The sequence below is a fragment of the Oryx dammah genome, unplaced genomic scaffold (genome assembly GCF_014754425.2).
Source record: "Oryx dammah isolate SB20612 unplaced genomic scaffold, SCBI_Odam_1.1 HiC_scaffold_8, whole genome shotgun sequence".
NCBI classification, from domain to species: domain Eukaryota; kingdom Metazoa; phylum Chordata; class Mammalia; order Artiodactyla; family Bovidae; genus Oryx; species Oryx dammah.
The window spans coordinates 21,824,505-21,849,732 of NW_024070192.1; the positions used below are offsets into that span (position 1 = coordinate 21,824,505).

Below are 25,228 nucleotides of genomic sequence, written 5' to 3' on the forward strand. Positions count from 1 at the left end.
ATGAAAAAGTAATGGGTTGATGCTTATAGACAAGGAGTCTGGCACTGTAGGCCCAGTAAATGTCAGTTTTAGCTTCTCACAAAACACACTCAGAACGTAAACTCTCCCTCAATCTCCAAGGTCTGTGTAAGCATGGACAGTGTCCATTAGAGGTAATAATTAAAGAGAAACCTCCTTAACACCTCCCAGCAGATCTCTGAACCCTGTTTTCATACCAAATCTGCTCAAAGCAAAGCTCTTTCAGGTCATCTTTAAAACATTTCCCTCATGCTCAGATTTCTTCAGTTCTGTTCAGTCACTCAGTTGTGTCTGACTCTGCGACCCCATGAACTGCAGCACACCAGGCCTCCCTGTCCATCACCAACTCCCGGAGTTCACTCAAACTCACGTCCATCAAGTCGGTGATGCCATCCAGCCATCTCATCCTCTGTCGTCCCCTTCTCCTCCTGCCCCCAATCCCTCCCAGCATCAGAGTCTTTTCCAATGAGTCAACTCTTCGCATGAGGTGGCCAAAGTACTGGAGTTTCAGCTTTAGCATCATTCCTTCCAAAGAACATCCAGGACTGATCTCTAGAATGGACTGGTTGGATCTCCTTGCAGTCCAACAGACTCTCAAGAGTCTTCTCCAACACCACAGTTCAAAAGCATCAATTCTTTGGCACTCAGCTTTCTTCACAGTCCAACTCTCACATCCATCCATGACTACTGGAAAAACCATAGCCTTGACTAGATGGACCTTTATTGGCAAAGTAATGTCTCTGCTTTTGAATATACTATCTAGGTTGGTCATAACTTTCTTTCCAAGGAGTAAGCGTCTTTTAATTTCATGGCTGCAATCACCATCTGCAGTGATTCTGGAGCCCCAAAAAATAAAGTCTGACTATTTCCACTGTTTCTCCATCTATTTCCCATGAAGTGATGGGACCAGATGCCATGATCTTCATTTTCTGAATGTTGAGCTTTAAGCCAACTTTTTCACTCTCCTCTTTCACTTTCATCAAGAGGCTTTTTAGTTCCTCTTCACGTTCTGCCATAAGGGTGGTGTCATCTGCATATCTGAGGTTATTGATATTTCTCCCGGCAATCTTGATTCCAGTTTGTGCTTCTTCCAGCCCAGCATTTCTCATGATGTACTCTGCATGTAAGTTAAATAAGCAGGGTGACAATATACAGCCTTGACGTACTCCTTTTCCTATTTGGAACCAGTCTGTTGTTCCATGTCCAGTTCTAACTGTTGCTTCCTGACCTGCATATAGGTTTCTCAAGAGGCAGGTCAGATTTCTTAGGGTCCTGGAAATCTGTGTCTACCCAGACTCCCTGGTGGGGATAGGGCAAGTAAAGTAGACAGCATCAGCCAGGCTCAAAAGGACACCAGTGAGGCTGTGAGCAGGTGGCAGTGATGAGAGCCAACCTGGACAGGCAAAATGGAGCATGACGAAGAACCACCTGCTTGGTATGCTTAGCTCAGGGACGGTAATCCTGACCAGGTTCTGCTGTTTGTCACATCCAGTTTTAAGACTACTTCAAGTGACAGAGCTGGAATCCAATGACCTCAAGAGACAAGCAGTGTGTAAAAGAAACCTCAGGGTGGGAAGACCAACTTTTGTAATCCAAGATAAACCTAATTTTGAGTGAAGCATAATGTTATTGATTCTTTTGTTTTAAACTGAAGCAGGGCTTCCCTGGTGGCTCAGATGGTGAAGAATCTGCTTGCATTGTGGGAGACCCAGGTTCGAACCTTGAGTTGGGAAGATCCCCTGGTGTAGGGAATGGCAACCTGCTCCAATATTCTTGCCTGGACAAGTCCATGGACATAAGAGCCTGGCAAACTATAGTCCATGGGGTAGCAGAGAGTTGGACAGGACTGAGCACACAGACATAGCTGATTTACAATGTTGCACTTACATCTACTAAACCCAACCTCCCACTCCATCCTTGATTCTTTTCAAAAGAAAAAAATGCCCTTCAAAATAGTGTTTTACTCTACAGAGGAAAAATTCAAAAAGAAACTTTATGGACCAATAAGAAGGGATATTTTCGGTCTTTAAGCACCCTGGGCAAGGCAAAAGACTCCTTTGCCTTTTTTTACATATTCTTTTGCCTTTTTACATATTCTTTCAAATGTAAATCATTCATAAAGAAACAAAAGTACATTATAACATGTTAGCATTATCATAGTATGATTAATTAATAGAAATAAGCCTATGAAAACTACCCAGAAGCCCTTTGCATAAAACCACTAAACTCACCAGCACACCACAGTTTATAAAGCACTTCTATGCATCCTTTTATTTACAACCACCTCTGAAAGTACTATGAATATCATTTTACAGATCAGGAAACAAACTCAGAAATCAGAGTGATAGGCCCAATCTCACAAACAAATGGAGCCAATACTGAAAAGATCTCTGACTAAAATATCTCAATTTTTTTTTTCAGAGTATCATTTTTAAGAACTGTTGCTCTGGTTACTGATGCAGAAAGTAGGCTGAGGCCTATGGCAGGCTTCAAAGTTGGTGATGGCTAATAGAAGAACAAGACTCATAACTTCACAATATTCTACAGAAATCACAAAGAAAGAACTGAGAAGTGGGAAGCAAGAAGTCTACAGACATTTAAAATGACTCAATTCAACCCATGGAAATTACATTTTCCCCTGCTTCTATTCCTGGTTGGGTTTAGAAAGATATGGGCTCTGGCTCAGATAAAGGGTCATTTAAAAAAATTCTTTAGTTAAAATTTTTTTAACCAAAACTTTGTAAAATCAAAGGTCATGTTGGGACTCTATCCTTACAGCTAAATCCAGGGAGACACAGAGTTGGCCATGTACTAGGCTCCTGTGTGACCACCTGATGGCCAGGCCCCAGAATAGATGTCTCTGTACTTAGTCAAGCAGCATACAGGTTAATGGGCCTTTAATACATGCTTCCTGGTGACAAACCTCCCTATTCTATGATTTCACCTATACACGTGGGATGTCAAAAGCCAAAGTTCAAAAGCCATTTATGGAGGGTGCGGCTCAAAGCCCAGTGATACAAAAGAATTGTTGCTATTTAGTCTCTTAAGTCGTGTCTGACTCTTGGGTGACCCCATGGACTGTAGCCTGCCAGGCACCTCTGTCCATCGGATTTCCCAGGCAAGAATACTAGAGTGGGTTGCCATTTCCTTCTCCAGGGGATCTTCCTGACCCTGGGATTGGGACCTGGATGTCTCCTGCATTGACATACAGACTGCTTACCACTGAGCCACCAGGGGAGCTGATACAACAGAATATGGGAGCCAAAATTCCTGGGCCTAAGAAGGGCTTCCCTGGTGGCTCAGATGGTAAAGAATCTGCCTCCAGTGCAGGAGACCCAGGTTCGATCCCAGCGTCGGGAAGATCCCCTGGAGAAGGGAGCGGCAACCCACGCCAATATTCTTGCCTGGAGAATTCTGTGGACAGAGGATTCCGGCAGGCTGCAGTCCATGGAATTGCAAAGAGTTGGACACAACTGAGCGACTAACACTACAGAACACTAAGAAGGCTCCAGAGAGCTGTCAGAGTCTCATTCACTCTCTACTTTCAGTCGGGCTATTCTGAAAGATGACACAACTTCTTCCACATTTTCGCTTGATTCGGAGTCCACAGAGCTCACCATCACACCACAGAACCCTTCTCTTCCACCTTTTCAAAGGTTCCTGAATCTTCTCCTCACCCAGTTTGGCAGCATGGTCCTTCTGACAATCACTCCCTAACACACCCCCTTACCTCCCTTGCCCCACTCTCCCTCATGGTCACACATGCCTACAAAACGCTAACCTGGTTAATTACAACTCTGCCCCGACTCAGGACTGGCAGAGACGCAGATAAACACACGTCAAGCTGATGAATCTCACTTGAAACATGTGGCCCCCAAGCTGGAGTGAGCCTTCTGTCTCACTGGTCATCACAGCACACTTCCGTCTCTCACTCACTCACCCGTGGACCCAGATGGCCAATTCATGTCCCCTTTTCTCTCCTCAAATCTCTAACTCCTTACCCACATTCATAGCAGATGTCCATGCTTTCAAACTCACCAAGAAAATAGAACCAAAAACAAAAAACAAAAAAAACCCCACAGAAGAAACTTTCCACATGCTCCCACCACTACACCCACCTACCCACTTGCTTCTTTGCCTATATGCTCAGTCATCCCTCTTGCTACCCAGAAGAACTATCTGAATTCTTACCTAAGGCCAACCCTTGACCTGTGGATCAGATTTCATTCCTTTTTGCCTCCCTGAGGATTACCCAGGCAATCTCCCCTTCCCTACAGGATCATTCCATCAGCGTACAAACAGATGTTGAAACCTCTCCCATCTTGGAGCATGGGGCAGGGGGATCAACCCTCAACCTCACATCCTCCTCCAGCAACCATTCCGCATACCTGCAGCCCTCTCCCCTTACAGCAAACTCCCTAGATGTCTACTGCTGTCTTCATCAAGGTCTCTCGTATTCCTGCATGCTTCAACCCAATCCAAGCAGACTTCACTTCACTCTCTCCTCCGCACTCCACTAAAACTACTCACAAGGGTAGTTTGTGGATCCTCAAAATGACTCTTTGTGTCGCTGAGACCAGTGTCATTCTCAGCCTTCAACTTACCTGACCCACTTGCGGCACAGGCCCCGGGTGCTCACTGACTCTATCTCGGACTTCCCCCTTACTCTCTCGGCATTGCTCCTTTCTTCCTCACTCCAGGCCCTTTCTCAGCTTCCTCTGCCTTAGTACTCTCATTGCTCCGGCCTCTCCTATATATAGGGAGGACTCATGCCCCAGACTTCTCCTCTCCTTTAATGAACTCACTCCCCAGGTGGTCTCACCCCAGCACGTAGTTCTCAAAATTCTTCAAATTGCCCTCTCTAGCCCACACCATCCCCCTGAACTGCAGAGTCTGAGAGCCAATCGCCAATCCATGATTTCCTCTCAGGTCTCAAACTTGACATTCAAAACTGAACACCTAGGACTTCCCTAGTGGTTCAGTGGTTAAGAATCCACCTTCCAATGTAGGGGACTCGATCCCTGTTCAGGGAACTAAGATTCCACATGGTGTGGGGCAAGGAAGCCCTTGAGCTACAGCTAGAGAGAAGCCCACGCATCACAACTAAGACCAGAGGCAGCTGAATAAATAGATATTTAAAAGCAAAACAAAAAAAAATGGAATACCGATCTTTCCCCAAACCTGCTGTGACCCACCCATACACCATAGCCAGTTCACTGCCCTAGCCTCCTATGTGCTCTCCTTGGCCCCTCTGTCTTCCTGTGGTCTTTCTCAGCACAGGGTCCAGTGACCTTTTCCAAAGGTAGATCGATGCCACTTCCACGTTCCCATCCTCCCCCCGACCCAATGGCTCCCCACCTCACACGGAGGAAAACCTGAAGTCTTCACAAAGTCCTCGGCTACTCTTTCACAGAATCTAACTTTCTGACCGCCACGTCCTGCTGCTTGTCCCCTCGAGTGTCCTGGTCTTGCCACAACGGTCTCCCTGCTGTCCCCAGTCTCAGGGCCTGAGCATCCGCTGCTCTCAACGCCCGCTTAGTGCATTCCCTCAGTTTCTTCAAGTCTTTGCCAAACTGTCACTTTATCAGTGAGGCCTTCCCTGACCCTGCTTTTACCCTCCTCCCCGCAATTTAAGTCTTTCCTCATCCCCACTCCAGTACATCCCATCCCCTTTCTCTGTTTCGTATTTCTCTAAAGCATCTATATACTATGTGTTTATATATGTATTTTTGCTTGTTTTCTTTATACATACATACATATATATATATTTTTCCTATTATTTTCCTCAGTGTTCAGAACAGGATTTTTTGTCTTTTTTAAATTTATTGCTGTTTCCCTAACAACAGAATCTGACATGTAAAAAGGCACTAATAAACCTGTCCAATGAGTACTCACTTCAGTCACTGAAGGAGAGCTTTGGTGAGAAGGGTGAAAAGGAAGAGAGACTCAGTCTGGATACGAGAGGAAACACAAGGTACTTCCAGGCACTTACCTGCTCCCCGGCTCGGGGGGTCACGGGTTGGGGGAGGTGGCCTATTACTCTGTGAAGAGGGGGAGGCTGAGGTGGGCGGAAGAGGCGCCAGGCCTCTGGCAGGCCCTGGAGTCTTCCTATGCAAAGAATTGTGTCTCTGTGGCAGCTCAGGGGCTGACTCATTCGTGGGGCTGGAGGGTCCGTTGGGGACCCCAGGAGGCTGGCGGTAAGGCGGTGGAGGAGGAGCCAGAGACTGGCCACTTGGTCCTGATCTGACATTCACAGGAGAAGGAGGCGGCTTGACTGGGGGTGGAGCAGAAGGTCCCTCTCGAGCCGGGTGAAGCCTCTGTCCAGGCGTGGGCGGCAGGGGTTTCTCTCTGTTGTAGGCCGCGGCTTTGTTGCTGTGCATAGGCAGGGGCGTGGGGGGGGCGTTGGCACGCCGCCCCGGGGGAGGTGGAGGAGGGGCAGAGGAGCTGTGCTTCATCCCGGTACTGCTGGTGGGATTGGGCCGAGAGAGGTCCGGTAACGAGGGTCTCTGTGTCCGGGGCAGCTCTGGGAGTGAGGCCCGGCTGCTGTCTGTGTCATCTTGAGGACGCCCGCTGGCTGTGGTCCCTGGAGGCCTCGGGGCAGCAGCTCGGGAACTGGGGACTTGGAGGGCTGGCTTACCAGCCAGGTTCTCTGCAAATACAGCAGACAGCACCAGGTCAACAGAGCCAGGCGCAGGGTGGTGAGTTATCTCCGTGTCACCCTGCCTCCTCTGTGCAACCTGCATGGCAGCAGGTACGGTTCTGGGTTTTAACCCGGTTTCAGGCTCAAGGTCCATTAACAAATACTACTGCTGCAAGTCGAACGCACTTTCATCGAAGCCCTCCGCTTCTGCTTTATTCTACTCTGTCACTCCTCCCCCGCTCCCACTCCTCTTTGTCGCACCTCTACCATGTTCCTGATTTCCAGGGGTCCCGCTTGGGATCAGTCAAAAATGAACACACTTAGCAAATACCCTAAGGAAGTCCTTACCACATACCTGAACTGTCCTTGGCTCCCACAGGGCGCAGCTTCGGCACTCCTCCTTGGAAGAGACCTCCCTTGGCCTGCAGGGCAGCTGCTCCAGAACCGTAACCACCACTGCTTCCTTTGGGTTCTGGAAAGCACACCATTGGGGTTGTCATTTCACGTGTGCTCTGAGCTGGTGACCAAGTCATTCCTGAGGAGAAACCCGTCCTTCTCCCTGGGCTTTAATTTGCAAACCGCCACTGCCTTTGTCCTTCCACTGAAACAAAAAGTGAGCCTCTCTGCTCCACAGCTTCAAGTAGGCATGGGGATGAAACTCTGGGCTGTGATGAGAGAGAGTGAAAAGAACGAGAAGCCTATCTTCCTTTATTTAGGGCAGAGGGGTAACCAGGATGAAGAGAGTTCTCTAAGCTCTCCTCTCCAAGTCCCAGATGATCAGGGGCTGATGGCTCTGGGACCTAGGTGTGAGCCAGCTCCCCAGAGGCCCTCCAGCAAGAACACTTGCAGCAATTATAAAATCATTACTGGCTTCAGCTTATCGGTTTTCAGGACTGTGGTGGTTTCCTCAGAGAAAAGCCAAGAATGTGCCCTAACAAGCACGAGAGATAGAAGGAGACGGGAGGCTTAAGACCCCAAGAATGTGTCTCAAAGGTCAAAAAGAAATTTCTGAGGCATTCAAAGGTACAGATGAGAAGACAGTCACAGAACACCCTAACACAGAACTCCCACCCAAGATCCAACAATAAAAATGACAGCCAGGCCGAGTCTCCAGGTCGACCCTGGGGTCCTGGCGGTTCGCACGGCAATGCGCTTAGACTCACTCTCGAGGATGGGCGCGCTCCGATCATTAGTGTTGGTCACCTTCTTCAGCTTAGTGCCCTTGCAGATGTCCTGTAAGAGGGCGCCTCGACCCCTCTGCTCATCTCTACTCAGCTTGGGCGGCTCGGTGTTTGCCTGAACAAAGAGGGAGACAAAAGTTCACCCTCAATATCCTCTTCATCACAAGTTCAGGATAAGTGTCTTTGGCAAACTGGATTCCATGCAATGCCTGTCTAGCCTGATAAGGTACATGTGCCAAATGACACCCTTCTCACACCCTTCTCTCATGCTGTCCCTTCAGTGAAGGGATAGCTCTCCCTCCTGTTTAGAGGCTTCTGATAGGAGGCCTGCACCAATACTAACAGAGTACCTATGTGCTAGGCTTGTGTCAGATGCTTTATCTGTATTGTATCATCATCATCAATCAAACATTTATGGAGTCCCTACTATACCAGAAGCATTGTGCTAATAATAATAAGCACATTACTTTTATGATCTCATTTAAACCTTGAAATAGTCCTATGACCAACTATAATAAGAACACAAGGACAGACACCTAGATTAATGGAACAAAACAGACACTCCATAAGCAGGTCCAGATCTATATAAGAAAAAATAAAAGTATAGTTCATCAGTGCAGAAAGGATAGGTTATTAAATACAAGGTGTTAAAAACTAGTGGTTAATTTTCTGGAGGATGCACCATGGGGCATGTAGGATCTTAGTTCCCTGGCTAGGGCTCAAACCTGAGCCCCCTGGAGTGAAAGCTCAGAGTTCTAACCACTGGAATGCCAGGGAAGTCCAACAAGTAGTTAATTTTCAGAAAAAAAATAATAAAGTTAAATACCTACCTTAGGGCTTTACTCTGGCTGAATTAAAAATTTTAAGTGTAAAAAAATAAACCCACAGAAGTACTATATGGAAAAAAATAGGTAAGGGGAAGGACTTCTTATCAAGACAACCAAAATACTGGAAAAGACCAACAGATTTCTTTATTACAGATTATTCACTTAGGAATATAATAGGCAGATAACACACTGGAAGGAGAAATTATCAGTGACAAATGTAACATATGATAGAAACAAAGGTAGTGCTCTAAATCTATATAGCATTAACAAACAAGATGACTCAGAAATCAACAGGATAATAAGCAAGAAAGATTATGAACAGTACTGAGGTTTCCCAGGCGGCTCAGCAGGTAAAGAATCTGCCTGCAAAGCAGGAAATGCAGGAGACTTGAGTTTGATCCCTGGGTCGGGAAGATCCCCTGGAGAAGGAAATGGCAACCCACTCCAGTATGCTTGCCTGGAGAATCCCATGGACAGAGGAGCCTGGTGGGCTACACAGCCCACAGATAGGATCACAAAGAGTCAGACATGACTGAAGCGACTTAGCACACACACATGAACAATACAGGGTAAAGAAAGTCAAAAGAGCCAGCAAATATGAAAAGAGAAAACCTTCGACTATAACAATAAAAAAAATGTAGTGTAAAACAGTATTATTATTTACCTACGATATTGGTTAAGGTTAAAATTACAAAAAGAGTTTGTTAGCTTTGTGAAGGCACTGCCTGTATAGCGCCTGGCACACTGAAGATGTTAAAAAAAAAAAATGTACAGAACAAAAATCTGCCCTATGGTGGTCACAGGATTCAGGAAAGTCTAGCACAGGACCTCCCTGGTGGTCCAGCGGTTAAGACTCCGTGCTTGCACTTCCCTGGTCATGGAACTAAGATCCTGCATGCCACGTGTGCGTGCCTGCGTGCTCAGTTGCTTCAGTCGTGTCCAACTCTCTGTGACCCCATGGACTGTAGCCCTCCAGGCTCCTCTGTCGATGGGATTTTTCCTGGCAAGAGCACTGGAGTGGGTTGCCACACCCTCCTCCAGGGGATCTTCCCGACCCAGGGATCAAACCTCCTGCGTCCCCTGCACTGCAGGTGGATTCTTTACCCACTGAGCCACCTAGGAAACCTACATGCCATGAGGCACAGCCAAAAAATAGCACAAAAGTCTAGCACAAGAGTTCTACTTCCAGAAATTAACTTGAAGAAAATAACTGGAGCAGTGCACAAAGATAATAACAGGAACAAACAGTTTATAATAGCATAAAGCTGAAAGTAATCTAAAAGTTCAACCAAAAAGAACAACGAGAAGGATGCCAGTTAAGCAACTTCAAGTGCCTACCTTCACCCTTTTCTGGCTAAACCCTCTACTCATCTTTCAAGATTCAGCTCAGTATCATCTCCCCCCAGAAGCTCCTCTTATGGCTGCCTCCTCTCCTTCGACCACTGGTGAGGTGCCCTTCTTATGGCCCCATTTATCTCTGCATAGCATGGATTTTGTCTGTCGACTTATCTGTCTCACTCATTATACTGGGGGCCCTTAAAAGCAGAAACTGTTTCATTTCAGGTTGACAGGATCACAGATGATTTTTATCTGCTTCTTTTTGCTTATCCGTATATTTCCCCTTTTAATTTTTAAATAAATTCGTGTGGAGTGTCAAGCAATATATAAACTCTTATATGGGAATTCCCTGGCAGTCCCACGGTTAGGCATTTTCACTGCTGAGGGCACAGGTTCAATCCCTGGGCAAGGAACTAAGATCCCACAAGTCAAGTGGTACAGGCAAAAACAATAAAAAATGTTTTTTAAAAAAAAATGAAAATTAAAAAGTATAGAAAAAATTAAAGTATACAGTAAAATTAGGTGGCTTTTCTAAACTGTAGTCAGCCAAGTCTCTGACACACACTAAGCCCCCAGTGAAAAGGCTACGAGGGAATGAAGAACAATGCAGCGCCGTAACCTACAGGCCACAGGGATCCAAGGATAACTGTGGATCTTTGAACTCTACTCTATCAAGAGCAGTTCTGCTTTTACCTACTTTACTTATTGGTCTTCCACATAAAATTTCATCTGAAAAGGGGATCCAGGGCTTCTCTGGTGGCTCAGTAGCAAAGAATCTGCCTGCCAAGGCAGGAGACATGGGTTCAATCCCTGCTCCAGGAAGATCCCACATGCCTCTAAGCAACAAAGCCCGGGAGCCATAACTGTCGTGCCAGTGCTCTAGAGCCCAGGAATCACCACCACTGAGCTCACGTGCCACAACTACTGAGCCCTCGAGCCTAGAGCCCATGCTCCCCCAGAGAAGCCACCTCAGTGAGAAGCCCGAGCGCCGCAACTAGAGAGGAGACCCTGCTCACCACAACTAGAGACAAGCCCACGCAGCGATAAAGAGCCAGCACAGCCAAAATAAATGAGGTTTTCAAAGGGGATTCACACATATTCTCCAACAAAATGTCTAAAACCCAAAACTTACAAGAAAAAAAAAAACAAACAGAAGTTGGCAGGCCTGAGTTCTAGTCCTAGTGCTGAAACAAACTAGCTAGGTAAGTCTCTTTTGGGGCACAGAGAAAGGACACACTGACCTTTATGTCACCAATAGTTTAACAGGGGAGAAACACTGATGCCACCTGCTCAGAGCTCCACTTAGACTGAACCAGGACAGGAAAGCCAAGACGAGCCATTATGGTCCTAAGAGGACTTCTCAGGAATCAGAACTAATTGAGGAAGACAGACTTTACTTATTCAGTCTCCATCTTCCCACACCATATGTCTTACACCAGGAAGCCCTAAGTATGCATTCAGGTTTTGGGATAGCCGAGTGGAAGGACGACCTACCTGATGAAAAGTGGGAGGTGGAGGAGGACCGGGGGGTGGTGGAGGAGGAGGAGGAATTGGCATCCTTGCCCTTCGTGCAGTTGGCACTGCTCTCTCTCCGTTTTAATCTGCAGCTTTAGGTCACTCATATACCTGCAAGTGAAGCAGAAATAAATTCAAGAGAACAACTTTGCCCTGAGAGACACAGAGTACCAGAAGAACCAGAGGCCCGGGCATGACACCAGAGAAACTAGACACTCATCTCCTAGGCGCACTGGGATCCAGTCCTGGGCTTGGTAAATCTTTTCCGTAAAAGGCCAGATAAAAACAATACTTTAGGCTCTGTAAACTGTCTATGGTCTCTGTCACACATTATTCTTTTGTTTTGCTTTGACAGCCTTTTACATTACTAAACTTCATTTTTAACAGTGGTTTTAGGTTCACAGCAAAATCGAGCAGAAAGTACTGAGTTCCCTTATAACCTCTGTCCCCCCCAGCCAAACATACAGTACCCCACTATCTACATCCTGCTGTGGTACATTTGTTATAACTGATGAACCTACACTGACACCTCATAATTGCCCAAAGTCCATAGTTTACATTAGGGTTCACTCTCTTTAATTAAATCATTTAGTTCTTTTTGGCTTTGCTCTGGGTCTTCGTTGTTTCCGGTGGGCTTTCTCTAGCTGCAGTGCTCAGGCTTCTCACAGACGTGGCTTCTCTTATTGCCAAGCACAGGTTCTAGGACACGCAGGTTTCAGTAGCTGTGGCTTGTGGCCCTAGAGCTCAGGCTCAGTAGCTGTGGTGCATGGGTTTAGTTGCTCCAAAGGCTTGTGAGATCTTCCTGGACCAGGGAGTGAACCCGGGTCTCCTGCATTGCAAGGTGGACTCTTAACCACTGGACTACCAGGGAAGCCCTAGGGTTCACTCATGCAGTTGTACATTTCATGGGTTTGGATAAATATATAATGGAAAAGCCCCTGATGCTGGGAAAGACTGGGTGCAGAAGGAGACAGGGGTGACAGAGGATGGCATCACCAATTCAATGGACCTGAGTCTGAGCAAGCTCCAGGATATACTGAAGGACAGGGAAGCCTGGCACTCTGCAGCTCATGGGGTCGCTGAGTTGAACACAGCTTAGTGACTGAACAACGAATAATGACAACTGTCCACCAATGTAGCTGGCTCTGCAGGTGGTGCCAGTGGTGAAGAACCCACCTGCCAATGCAGGAAACCTAAGAGACATGGGTTCAATCCCTGAATTGGGAAGATCCTCTGGAGGAAGGCATGGCAACTCACTCCAGTATTCTTGCCTGGGGAATTCCAGGGACAGGGGAGCCTAGTGGACTACAGTCCATGGATGGGGCTGCAAAGAGCTGGACATGACTGAGTTGCACAGCACACACATAAACACCAATGTAATACCATACAGAACCATCTCACTTTGCTAAAAGTTCTTCTATGCTCTGCCTATTCATCCCTCCCTGCCCCCATCCTTTGGACCCCTGGCAAGCACTGAGCTTTTTAACGTCTCCCCAGTTTTGCCTTTTCCAGAACTGTCACACTGTTGGAATCATCCAGCATGTACCTCTCTCAGATTGGCTTCCTTCACTTGATAAGATGCATTTCAGTTTCCTCCATGCCTTTTCACGGCTTAATAACTCATTTCTTTTTAGCGCTGGATAACATTCCACTGTCTGGATGTACCACAGTTTGTTTTATCCATTCACCTCCTAAAGGACATCTGGGTTGCTTCCAAGTCTTAGCAATTATGAATAATGCTGATATAAACATCCGTATGCAGGGTTTTGTGAGGACATAAGTTTTTGACTCATTTGGGTAAATATCAAGGAGTAGGACTGACGGATCATATGGTAAGAGTCTGTTTTGTAATAAACTGCCAAAATATCTTCCGCAGTGGCTGGATCAATTTGCAATTCTCACAAGCAATGGGTAAGAGTTCCTACTGTTTCATATCCTTGCAAGAATTTTGAATTTTGGTCATTCTAATAGGTGTGCAGTCCTGTTCTAATTTGCAATTCCCAAATGACACGTGATGTTGGAATCTTCTCAAATGCTGACTTGCCATCTATATATCTTCTTTGATGAAGTGCCTGTTCAGGTCTTTTGCCCACTTTTTAATTGGGTTGTTTTCTTATTGTTGAGTTTTAAGAGTTCTTTATATATTTTAGCTAATGGTCTTTTATCAGCTGTACCTTTTGCAAATATTTTCTCTTATTCTGTGGCTTGTCTTTTCATTCTCTTGATCTTTACATTTTGAAAATGTAAAAAAATGTTCTTAGTCATTGTGCCATACAAAACAGATCATGGACCAGATCTGACTCATGGGCCAAAGTTTACTGACCCCTGATACAGTCATATGACTGGAATCTGATAAGAGCATAAATACTATGTGCAAATTTAACCCATCAGTGGCTGAACACTTAAAACTCAGAAACTATATGGCTGTCTACCTGTTAAGAGTTTGTAAGTGTTCCTCATTTCACAAATGAGACTAAAGCCAGGGGACTCTTACCCTAAGACACTGAAGTAGGGGGCAAAGATAAAACCAAAACTCAAGAACAATACGTCCAAAAAGTCACTCCAAGGAAATCCCACTTCTTGAACCCCTCAAAATCAAAGCCAAATAACTGCAGAGGTTTCATTCTAAACTCTTTTGTTATAGGAGTGAACAAAATCTTTCTGTGAATAAAGAACACTTAAACACTTCTCTCAATGCCCAGAGAATGATAAAACGGCAAATATTTCGGAGGTTCTATAAAACCAAGAACCTTTGTAGGTAAGTAAAATTTGATTAAAAACATGACTGTGAATGTCTTCAAAATCCCAACTCCTCCCAGTGTAATGCCAATAAAGGTTGTCCGCCCAACAGAACTTTCTGCTCCAACCACAAAAACCTGGACACTACTCTGGCTGGGTGGCTCCCGTGGGGAGTAGTGTCTGAATTCACTTCAAAGAACAAGCAGCTGGCTCTCCTCTAAGGGGACTACCTTCTCATTTCTGGTTTCAAAACTAAGTCTAGTTTTCCTTTCCCAGGAATCTAACATACTAGACTTGAGAAATTGGTGAAAATAGTAAATGCTCATAAGCAGAACATCCATCACAGAGTGTGGGGGATGTTAAAATGAAAGAAACATATGGAGAAGAAGAAATAAACTTTCTTCTATTGAATTCTCTGGGATCACTATGATCATTCCCCTTAGGTCCCCATAGCCGGCATATAGCCAGCAGCCTAACAACAGGGAAAATTATAGTCCATTCAGAAACAAACACTGTCAACTAATTCCAGTCACCTCAGTTTCTGCCTTTTCTGGGCTTCCCATTTTACTTACTTTGGCCATTGCCACGGCTGAAACTGTCTTCTAGAATGACCTGGAAAAGAGGTCCAGACAAGTCCCTAATTCTTCCCAGACCCACAAGCTGATCCAACCTACGTGCTACGAAATAAGAAATAACCTGAAGGGAACCTTAAATCTGATAGTGAGTGTCACTTATTAGGCAAAGCAGTAATTCTCTAGCAAGGCAAAGCTTTTTTTAAAGTCACCCACTGCAAAAGACCACTAATACATTACACAGTTAAAGATACCTTTTAAAATCAGCTCAATTCAAACTCCAATTTCAAAATAGATCCCTCAAAAAAATCACTTTTGGGAGTCCCCTGATGGCCTAGTGGTTAGGATTCTGGGCTTTCACTGCCATGACCCGGGTTCAATCTCTGGTCAGGAAACAGGTCCTGCAAGCCATGGAGTGTGTGTGTGTGTGTGTGCGCGTACAGTTTTATCAAGTGACTGTCTTTAGCGCCGACTTCCAGCAGTGGCTCTCAGCTTCCCTGCTGCCTTCACAAAGACGGCAAGCATGTCACCCTCCTGTCAGGGACATGGAGTATACAATGATGCCCTCTACAGTAAAGTATTATCACTCCCATTTTACAGGTGAGAACTCTGAAGTTCGAGGAGCAGGGGTCTGTGTACACAGTAGGGTAAGAGGCAGACCGACTGAGCTAAGGGCAACGCCCATGATCACTCAGGAGGAAACTGCAGAGTAAGGACTCAAACTCAGGTCTCCACATCCGTTTCTACCTCACTCATCACTATGAAACAAATCTCGACTGCAAGTTGGTTGGGTTTAGCAATCTTCCATTATTTTTCCTAAATAAAAACTTAACTCACTCCAGATTCCTATCTTAGTGATAGAATACAACCAGATCTCTACATTTTCCCAGAGCAGACCAATTTATACAAATTTAAATTAACCCAACTTTCCTTTCCCTGAAGATTCCCCAAAGAAGTGTTATTCAAACCAATTCAAGATGGATACTACAAGCACTAACCCAATGCAGAAGGTCTGCTTTGAGAAGTGCTTTCAGTTAAGAACAAATGAAGCAAAAACAATTCATAAAGCTTTATAGCAGAAAGACAAACTTTAGTGACTAACGTTGTTTAATCAAAGGACAAATTCAGGTCTTCTGGAATCACTGTCTATTGCATTTTTAAGAATCTAACACTCATGAAGTTAAACAAAAAAGAAAAAAAGTTCATCACAGAATTAAGTCTTTCCTTTCTGATCTATTAAATTCAAACTACAAACCTCACCATCTCTGTTTTTCAGAGTCCCTGATTTTCAGAAAAATTCTCATTCCTTTCTTAATCCCTTCCATCTTAAAAACCATGATAAAATAAGCTTTATACATCCTCAGGAGTCAGTTTCTTTGAAATAAAGATCAGAGAGCATTATTTTAAGTCTTCTTAATGTCAACTTTATCTCAGAATTCAGAGATAAGTCTCTATAAAACTCAAGCAATGCACTTTTTAAAAAGTGCTTTCTTTTATTCCTCAAAAGACAAAACTTATTTTTCTATTCAATTTCCAAATATTCATACATTTTAGGAGCAGGAAGCCTCCTGAGGACAGAAACAATGATGCTGCCTTTTAATTTGATGAATGAAGAGTCCAATTTAGCTGCTTTCTTCATATATTTAAAATGATCTAAGAGATATTGTAGTTACCACTACAATTTGAGGCCTTTATTCAAATGGTATTCTACTGTTATAAAACTGAGGTTTCGTTTACAAGTTATTTTAAAAAGAAAAAATAATTTTTAAAAATCTAAATCTTAATGCCATCCACTTTCATGCTAAGAGACCTCAAATAACAGTACTTTCCTTTGATCTCAACTTTGATTACACAGTAAATGACAGCTTTTGTGCCAAAATACCCAACAAAATTCCACAGGGGGGAGAAAAAAATGACCCTGAACATTTTTAAAGTAGGCTATCTCCCTCAGGAAAGACTCAAGGGCCTTAGTTTCACCTTACAACACTCAGTCATATGGATAGGTATTTAAGATGTTAACAAGAAAATTATTCATTTATTTTTTGGCCACACTGCACAGCATGTAGAATCTTCATTCCCTGACCAGGGATTGAAGTGGTACCCTCTTCACTGGAAGCACAGTCTTAACAGCTGGACCACCAGGGAAGCCCCTATCTCACCTTTTTCAATACGTGTTTGATTCTTTAAGATCCTAGTAAGGGCTCCCCTGGTGGCTCTGTGGTAAAGAACCTGCCTGCCAGTGCAGGGGACACAGGTTCAATCTCTGGTCCAGGAAGATCCCATGTGCCATGGAGCAACTAAGCCACCCACAACAAAGAATTATCCGGTTTAGAAATGTGAATAATGATGAGATTGATAAACTCTGTTCCAGTGGCTTAACAAGACAATTTTTTAGCATCTTGGACCTTACATTCTAGAGGAAGGAAACAAGGAAACAAATATAATCTCATATATCAGTGATAAAAAGAATGGAAAAACGAGAATCATAAAGGCGAGTATAGGAGCAGGGTACAGTGTTGTTAGATGGGCAGGGGCAGGGGCTGGGGGCCTGCCTCTCAGAAGTGTCTCCATGAGCAGCCAAGCCCTAGGAACATCTGGGGAAAGCATCTTCCAAAAAGAATTAACAAACATCAAGGAGACAGAAATGAGTTTGATGTGTTAGAGAACTAAACGCCAAGGTAACTGGAACAGAGTGGGAGAAGAATGGTAGGCGATGAAACCTGAGACTTTATAAGCCATGCTCCATATCCTCCAATTAAAAATAAATAAATAAGAAGCCATCCTCCAAATCCAATAGTAGTATCCTTCTCTGGACTTCCCTGGTGTACAGTGGATGGGACTCCACCTGCCAATGCGGGGGACACAAGTTCAATCCCTGATCTGGGAAGATCCCACATGCCACAGGGTAACTAAGCCCAAGAGCCACAACTACTGAGCCCACGCACCTTGAGCCTGTGCTCCACAACAAGAGAAGCCACCGCAAGGAAAAGCTCACACACCACAACTAGAGAGTAACTTCTGCTCACCGCAACCAGAGAAAGCGATGAAGACCTAGCTCAACCAAAACAAATAAATAAAAATTTTAAAAAGTAGTATCCTCCTCCATCCAATATGCCTATTATACCAAAGAAGTCTAAACAAACCAATAGCTTCACATCCAAAGTAAACAAGTTCCACCAGTTATCTCATGCATTAACCCCACAGACTGTACCTCATCTCTCCTTGGCTTGAGCACAGCTAGGGACCTAGGTACTAACTGGAAGCCTTCCAGGGTTAAAAGTTCCCTGCTGGGAATTTGCTTACCCGTCCACCTTCAACCTTGCACCTGAAAAGCAGCAGTCTAGGGAAGCGTGAGCTCACCGCCACAGTGGCACGAAGGCATCCAGTTCCCAAGCCACAGAACCCCACATGGGAGAAGAGCCAGGAGCTCCCCGAGAGGATCCGCATGCCACTGCCAGAGACTAACAGCGGGAGTCAAACAGGTTCCTCTAATTATGCAAGAACTGACATCAACAGAGAACTATGAACACGCCTCCACGTGTTCTATGACAGAATACCGTAGAGTTTCCACTAAAGCAATTTTGGTTTCTCTAAAACACAAGGAAACAGACTAGAGTAACTTTCTTGTTCTACATCTTGTACCACCCTCCCCTCCTCCGAAAGCTTTATATAATCTAAAAGTAATCTACAGCCCTCTTCTCTCAGTGGAAAAGGTGTTCCCTCTCCCTTGAAATTCAATTCAGTCAAACCTCTGGTGAAACAGATTTTTATCATGTATGGCCATGGAAGTAATTAAAATTCCAAAGTTACTCCATGAAGGATAAAAAATCATCTTTCCAATGGCAGGCATTGTCCATCAAGGAAATTTAACTATGCAGCAAACCTGATTGATACAACAAGTAATTTAAAAAAAACCTCTTTACATCAACGATTTTTCACTGTTACAAGCAGCACACAATCCTGGAAGAAAAAAGGATGGAGGCAGAAGTGCACGCGCGTGTGTGTGTTTAGTTGCCTAGTCGTGTCCAACTCTTTGCGACTCCATGGGCTATAACCTGCCAGGCTCCTCTGTCCACAGGATTTTTCAGGCAAGAATACTGGATGGGTTGCCATTTCCTCCTCCAGGGGATCTTCCAACTCAGGGATCAAACCCGTGTCTCCTGTGTCTGCTGCATTTCGGACAGATTCTTCACCCACTGAGCCACCGGGAAGGCAGAAGAAAAATACATAACTTTATGATGATAATCTTTCAAACAATTTTTCTAATAAGAATAAAATTATATATCCCCAAATGCAGCCTTTCCCCCTAATAGGACTCTTTCCTCTTGTCCCAAGTTATTTTTCAAAATCCTGAAAAACATAAATTCAGAAGCCTACATATGCATAGACTACTTGATGTGGCAAATATCAGGCTCCACAGGTTATGTATGATTCCCAGATACAGGGCAACTTGGCAACCAAGTCCTCTCATCTAAAAGGACCACAAATCAATGAGAAGTCTACTCTTAAGTTCAATTAAATAACCAGTTGTGAAGAATGGCTTCATTAAAAAGATGGCTAGCGATAACTAACACAACAGCAACTGTAAATACAATGCCTGGAAATCATCATAAACAGAAATGGTAAGAAACAACCTTACCAAACATCCCCAGCCCCCACCACACCCCTCAAAGCTAAGAGAAAATCCTACTATTCTGAAAGCAGCGAAGTATTGGGAGGGTTGTTGTAGTTTCAGTCGCTAAGTTGTGTCAGATTCTTTTGAAACCCCATGGATTGTAGCCCGCCAGGCTCCTCTGTCCATGGAATTCTCCAGGCAAGAATACTGGAATGGGTAGCCACTCCCTCCCGCAGGGGATCTTCCCCATCCAGAGATCAAACCCTCATCTCTTGCCATCTCCTGCACTGTAGGGCAGATTGTTTACCACAGAGCCACCTGGGAAACCCATTGGGAGGGTGGCGGAACATACATAGAAAACAGTCCATTGCAGTAAATCAGTTCTAGTTCAGAGTGCTGTAGTGCTTTAAAACACAGCCAGGGGGCTTCCCTGGTGGTCCGGTGGTTAAGAATCTGCTGTTCAATACCGGGGACTCGGGTTTGATCCCTGGCTAGAGAACTAAGATCCCACATGCCTCAGAGCAACTAAGCCCGCACACAGCAACCACTGAGTCCACACTCTCAAGCCCATGTGCCACACCTAGAGAAAGCCCGAGCGCCACAACTAACACCTGAAACAGCCAAACAAGTATTTTAAAAATAAATAAACCCACAGCCAATGATCAATCATCAATGAGATGATAATGCTTTATTTTTATTATATATTTTTTATTTTTGGCCACGTGACTTGTGAGATCTCAGTTCCCTGACCAGGGACTGAACCTAGGCCATGGCAGTGAAAAGCCCAGAATCCTAACCACTAGGCCACCAGGGAATTTCCAAGACAGTAACACTTTAGATTTCACACTGTTTTTGTGACTTTGTTCACCAAAACTGTTTCAGTGAAATTTGTAAAAATCTATTAGAGCTGTTTCATCTTAGAACGGAAGATGTCAGAGCTGCCACGGCTTCCTCAGGCTGCATTTAGCTACTAGGAGCCACAGACTTCCCATATCTGAGAACTAGGGTACTAGGCCTCTATCTACAACATCACTAAGACAGGTACTCATTTGGCCCCTGATCTCCAAGTGAATAACCACAACCAAGAAGCAGCTGCAAACCCCTCATTTCCAGACGCTTTACATACTGATGGTAAAAGATACAAGAGTTTTTCCTGGTAAGGCCTAGGGATCTATAACACAAAAAGAAGAGAATGTGCCCTCTCGTACTGTCAAAATTAAAAACAAACTTCAAATCACAGTACATCTCCAAAAATGATGCTGCATAAATCTAAGGCAGATAACTAGTAAATCTGTTTTTAAAGCCTGAGTCAATTTTCCATTCCAAAACAACAACAACAACAACAAAAAGATTCCTGGATTTGGACAGTGAAATGATGCAGAGTAGCTCAATGTTCGTAACTAATATTTCCTCCCCACCCACACATCCCAGGAACCAGTGGGTTTAGAAATGGTGACTTAAAAAAATGGAGTCACACAAGGCCAAAGTTATTACCATTTGCCAGTATTTAACTTACAGAAGAGAGGAGTTAATCAGATGAAGGACACATTCTAATTTAGAAATCCAGACCAAAATCCAGACCAAAGCTAGACAGACTAAAACACAGTCAGAATACAAAAGCAACTCAGGATAGCAATAAATGGTTTAGAAGGTCCTTCTAAAACAGAGCTTTCAAACTTTCCTGAAGAAAAAACACATCCTAGGGCATGTTTAATAAACATACACACAAAGATTTCTGGGCCCTAATCCAGACCTACTAAAATCAGGAAAAAAAAATTTAAGGCATAAATTTTTTATGCCTTAAAAACAACATAAAGACAGATATCAACAAAATTTTGGAAGCTGGACAGCAGATGCACTAGTGATAAATAACTTCACAGAAAGGAAAAAACCAAATGCCCGCAGTGGAAAGAACCAAGCAGATTTCTACCAGAGAATCTCTGAAAAGGCTCAGAAACTGGAGGCATCCAGAATGTCTGGAGAAAGGGGTGTAGGAAGGGCTAAAAGAGAACTGGTTGAAGTCTGTGTCACGTACCTGTGGCTAATTCATGCTGATGTGTGGCAGAGGCCAACACAATATTGTAGAGCAATTGTCCTCCAATTAAAAAAAAAAAAAAAGACAAAAAGTCTGTGTAAGAAATAAGATTCTTCTATCCCCTCTGTCCCCACCCCTACACTGCCTGGCAGAAGATGAGAGAAGCTGAACCAGAGGGTCTCTGAACCAAGGGACCAGTGATAGCTAAGGGCAGCTGAGCCATACTGAGAACAAATGGGGATCAAGCGAGTCTAACTTGTCCTCAATAATGAGACCTCTCCCCATCCCCGGCTCTCTTCTCCCACTCAGCTCCAAAAACACCTGCTGCTGGGCTAATACTCTCCAGGCAGAAAACCGGAGCAGTCCTCTCTGAGGAAAGTGACCAGTGCCAATTCACCCTAAAATGGTGCCCACCACTTGATGAGCCAGGGATCTGCACTCAGCGTTTTAGTGCCCTATCCTTAAAAATGAACAGATAGCCAAGAATTATTAGACGTTTCAAGAGAACCTCTCACATGAAAGACAGGAAGCAAAGTAAATAAGCAAAACAGAATTCCTGACAACATGCAAAAAAATTCATACATAAAATTCTGAGATATGTATACCTATGGCTGACTCATGTTGATGTATGGCAGACACCAACGTAATATTGTAAAACAATTATCCTCCAATTAAAAATAAATTTTAAAAAATTTGGAGAAAATTTCTTGGAAACTAAAAAAAAAAAAAATGATGGTAAATATTTAAAATACAAGAGCTGGAAGGAAAAACTAAGGCTGTCTGAAAACTGAATGACGGAAAAAAATGCACAAGGGAAAAAAAACTGAGGGCTAGTCTAAGAGTTTCACCATCTGGATAACAGGGATTCCGAGAAATAGGGAGGACAGAAATAATTATCAGAGAGAGAATACATTCTAAGAGATGATAATACAGGAAAACTTGACAGATGGAAAGGGTGAAAGTGTTAAGTCACTCAGTCAGGTCTGACTCTCTGTGATCCACAGACTACAGCCTGCCAGGCTCCTCTGTCCATGCATTTCTCCAGCTAAGAATGCTGGAGTTGGCTGCCATTCCCTTCTCCAGGGGATAGTCCCGACTCCAGGGATCGAACCCAGGTTTCCCACACTGCAGGCAGATTCTTTACCATCTGAGCCACGAGGGAAGTAGATGGAAATAAGCTGCAGACTGAAATGGCCCACTGAATCTCAAGCATGATGAATTTCCCCCCGCCCCTGGCCATACTCTACAGCTTGTGGGATCTTATTAGTTCCCCAACCAGGGATCAAACCTGGGCCCCCACTAGCAGAAACATGGAGTCCTAACCACTGGACCACCAGGGAACTCCCAAGCATGATGAATTCTAATATCCACCCCAAGGCACATCACTGCATTTCAGAATACCAGGGATAAAGACAAGACCCTAAATGGGACTAGTCTGGTGGTCTAGTGGTTAAGAAACCGCCCTCCAATGCAGGAGGCAGGTAAGACAAGACCCTAAAATCTTTCAGAGGAAAAAACAGATCCTATACAAAGAATCTAGAATTGAATAGCACCAAATTTCATAATATTATTATTGAAAGTTAGAAAACCACAAAGCAAGGTTTAAAATTTCCAAAGAAATATGATCCCCAACAAAGTATTTTATATCTAGTCAAACTATCAACCAGCATGAAGGTAGAAAACAGATGATTCAGACAGGCAAACCCTCAAAAAATGCACCCATCCTATAGATCTTTTTCATAAAGTCTCTGGAAGAGACTCCACTAACATGTTTAAATGTGCTGAGAAGAGATACTTCCATCCAAGGTTAGGGATGAATTAACGACTGATACTTAGTAAATCAAGCAAAATAAAGGAAATAAGACAGGAAAAAAAGGCAAATATAATACTTAAGGGAAAATATATATATATAAAGAAGGAAATATAATCATAGTACACCGTCATTATATTGGATGCTACTTTTTTCTCTTCTTTTGATAACACTCACCTCTACTCCCTTCTGGACTCACAGGAGAGGAGGGAGGCTGGAGGTCTGGGAACTACTTTTCCTAGAATCCCCTGTCACTGGGTTGTGGTTTAAATCCCATCCACACATAGCATTCACTCAAGATCGAGAAGATAGAAGGCAGGCAGATGCCATTATTGGTCTTCCAGGAACAATGAGCAGGTGTGTAGCCTCTGACAGATGACAGACATGTGGTTTGCAGCAGTTTTCAATATTCTGTAAATTGGCTGCTTTGGTGTTTAAGGCAGTCAGGATTATTAATGACTGCAGTTTCTTTCAAACCCTGCAAGTGGCTTTCCCTGACCTATGCTCCCCTGGCCTTTCATGATTTGATAATCTGTGAAATACCAAGAATGGTTGGTTTTTTACTTGAATCGTGATATATGATATATAATATCAAAACATATACAATATTGATTTATTCAAGATAGTGATATATATATAATGCAGAGAGCAGGAAGGGTTGTGCATGAATAGCATCATAAGAATGCAAAACTCAAGTGTCCACAGCAGAAACTCAATAGATAATATCTAAGAATGGAAAAATCAAGACATAACAGTGTAAGAATACTATGTAGAAACATGAATATACATCAGAAAAAATATTAAAAGTATTACTAAATTATTAAAAATATTAAAAGCATTCAGAGAATAAGTAATGGAGCAGCTCTTTAAGTACTATAAGACTTACAGTACTATTTGACTCTTTATATATTCTTACTATTTTGATTTTAAATTTAACTACTAAAACCAAAACTCTAACACTGTACAACAAAACCAAGCTTCAGACTACCAAAATTTCCCAAGAAAGGTCAACACTGGATCTGCTACCAATGCAGTTAAACAAAGTAGAAAATCCCAAACAAACCAAAATAATTCATGTCTCAGGCTCAACTGCAATGAAGCAGGCTGCCTAATGTGACCTGAATCTGTGCCACAGCCTGGGTGTAACCAAGCAAGGTTCACCACCCAGCACTCACACCATCACAAGTCAAGTACGTGAGGAACTTCCAGGCCACCATGAGAACTCATAAGCAAAGGTAAGCACAAAAATAGAGGGATAAATCTTAAAACCAAGTACTTAGCCCCCTTTTCAGGTCTTGTTCTCAATTTAATGCAACTAACTGAAAAACAAAAATAACCAACATCTGCTATCAAAATATCTTTACAAGTTGTAAGAAACTGTTAATGAAATTAAAAGACTTATCAAGTAGGCTGAAATCTAGTCACTGATGACAAAAACCAGCTCTTCTCATTCAAGGCTGGCCATCTCATAGGACCGGTACTTGGCTTCTATGTGCATTCCACCATTTGCACAGCACAAATATAAAAGTAGAAAACATATACAGAGAACAGTCAGAGGAAGGAAAATCAGTGATGACAGTCTCCATTAAGAAAAGGCCTGAAAGAAAATTTAAGCAGATGCTCCATAAAACGGTGATCCAGACTTCACATGGAGAGAAGTGTCATGCCTCATTTCAAAGATAATATATTAAGTCCCAACTCACCACAGAACGTCTATTAACAAAGCTGCGACTTTCACTGCAGAAGAGTTTCTTCTCTCCCTCTAATACCCTTAAGCCATTAGATACACAGATGCTCCTTGCTGAAATGCTAGAAAAATCTGCACATTTTCATTCCGAGATCACTAGTGATAGTCTGCAAAATCAGGAGTCTACTTTGAAGTATGAAAACAGGGCAAGCTGATCCAATTACACAAGTAAGTACTAAATCAAAACAGGA

At 43.7% G+C, this 25,228-nt stretch overlaps 1 protein-coding gene across 4 annotated transcripts in view; it reads right to left on the reverse strand.

The window, feature by feature from the left end:
* The window catches only part of WIPF2 (WAS/WASL interacting protein family member 2), a 41,601-nt gene that overhangs the window by 8,903 nt on the left and 7,470 nt on the right, over nt 1–25,228 (reverse strand). For 2 of the 4 annotated variants that reach the window (XM_040245440.1, XM_040245438.1), the window contains exons 2-5: nt 11,499–11,630; nt 7,822–7,954; nt 7,014–7,130; nt 6,011–6,667 (exon numbers count right to left, since the gene is read on the reverse strand). In XM_040245440.1, the coding sequence (XP_040101374.1) occupies nt 6,011–6,667; nt 7,014–7,130; nt 7,822–7,954; nt 11,499–11,561 (970 nt within the window). In that variant the 5' untranslated portion in view covers nt 11,562–11,630. Of the gene's footprint in view, nt 1–5,785; nt 6,668–7,013; nt 7,131–7,821; nt 7,955–11,498; nt 11,631–23,467; nt 23,593–25,228 lie in introns of those variants that run through there. The other 2 variants (XM_040245439.1, XM_040245442.1) reach the window with 2 other exon arrangements.